The sequence below is a fragment of the Citrus clementina genome, unplaced genomic scaffold (genome assembly GCF_000493195.1).
Source record: "Citrus clementina cultivar Clemenules unplaced genomic scaffold, Citrus_clementina_v1.0 scaffold_6, whole genome shotgun sequence".
In the NCBI taxonomy this organism is placed as follows: domain Eukaryota; kingdom Viridiplantae; phylum Streptophyta; class Magnoliopsida; order Sapindales; family Rutaceae; genus Citrus; species Citrus x clementina.
Genome location: NW_006262139.1, coordinates 6,748,696 through 6,749,680, shown reverse-complemented (window position 1 = coordinate 6,749,680; position 985 = coordinate 6,748,696). Strand labels below are relative to the sequence as shown.

Sequence of the window (985 nt, the reverse complement as noted above, 5' to 3'; positions counted from 1 at the left end):
TTTGCCTTCGTCGATGAGGATAGGGTTATGACAAAGGCTAAAATAGAGCTCCTTCTTGGAGGAGAAATGCAGCGAAGAAGAAGATGATGATGATGAAGCCGCATCGGAAAGGAGAGTAGGGTAATCGGGCGGCAGAAAGCGCTCCCAAACGGCGTCGGATTCGGCCGCCGACTTGAAGACGGTTGAAACTGAAGACAATCTGCATGCGTCACGAGGTGTAGTCAAGGAAATTACGTTGGCTATGCAACCTTCGGGTAAAAGCCCCATTTCTGCTTCCATGGAAATTAGAAAGAGGGAAAGGAGAGAGATAATAAGCAAATGAATCCCGTCGTTTTGATTCTTATGGTTTTTTATTTGGGCCTTTTATAGAGAGGTGGCCGATGAGAGATTCAAGGAAATCTTAGCGGTTAAGTTTTGGTTCATAATCATGATCCACACTGGCCAGCCATACGAAGCCTTATCGAACCGAACCGAATCCCCTTTTCTTTTTCTACTTTTTTTTTTACTTTAAAAAGCATATTTAATTAAAAAAAAAGACAACTCTTGTTTATGGGATGATAAGAATTTCCTTTTCTGTCAACCAGGTCCCTGGCTAGTGTTATTACCAAAACACCCCTAGGTTTATTTTGCTGCGCAATCGGCAACAACGAACAATAATGAACTTCAACCATAAAAAGAAATATGCATACTAGAAGAGGGGTACAATATCCTCCAAACTTATTCTCTTACTTTCTTTTCTCACTCAAGCTATTTATTTGTTATTGTCCTACTCTCGATCTCTAACTTAAGCATTAGAGGGTCTACACTAGTAGCATGCTTAGCAACTCCTAATGGATTATTGTGTTGCAAGATTCTGACTATCGATCTATTTATTTCGAGGAGATCAAACTTTCTGACAATCCGTTCCACAAGTAAACAAACTCTTTCTCAACTCTTATTGTTGATCCAAACTTTGGTATCAACAAATATAAGTATATTTCCAACA

General features: G+C 39.6%; 1 protein-coding gene across 1 annotated transcript in view; it reads right to left on the bottom strand.

The window, feature by feature from the left end:
* Positions 1 to 470, bottom strand: part of LOC18039821 (F-box protein At2g02240) — a 2,180-nt gene extending 1,710 nt beyond the window's left edge. The window contains exon 1 of the mRNA XM_024181920.1: positions 3 to 470. Coding sequence (XP_024037688.1) covers positions 3 to 279 — 277 coding nt within the window. The 5' untranslated portion in view covers positions 280 to 470. The remainder of the gene's footprint in view (positions 1 to 2) is intronic.
* Positions 471 to 985: the final 515 nt, after the last annotated feature.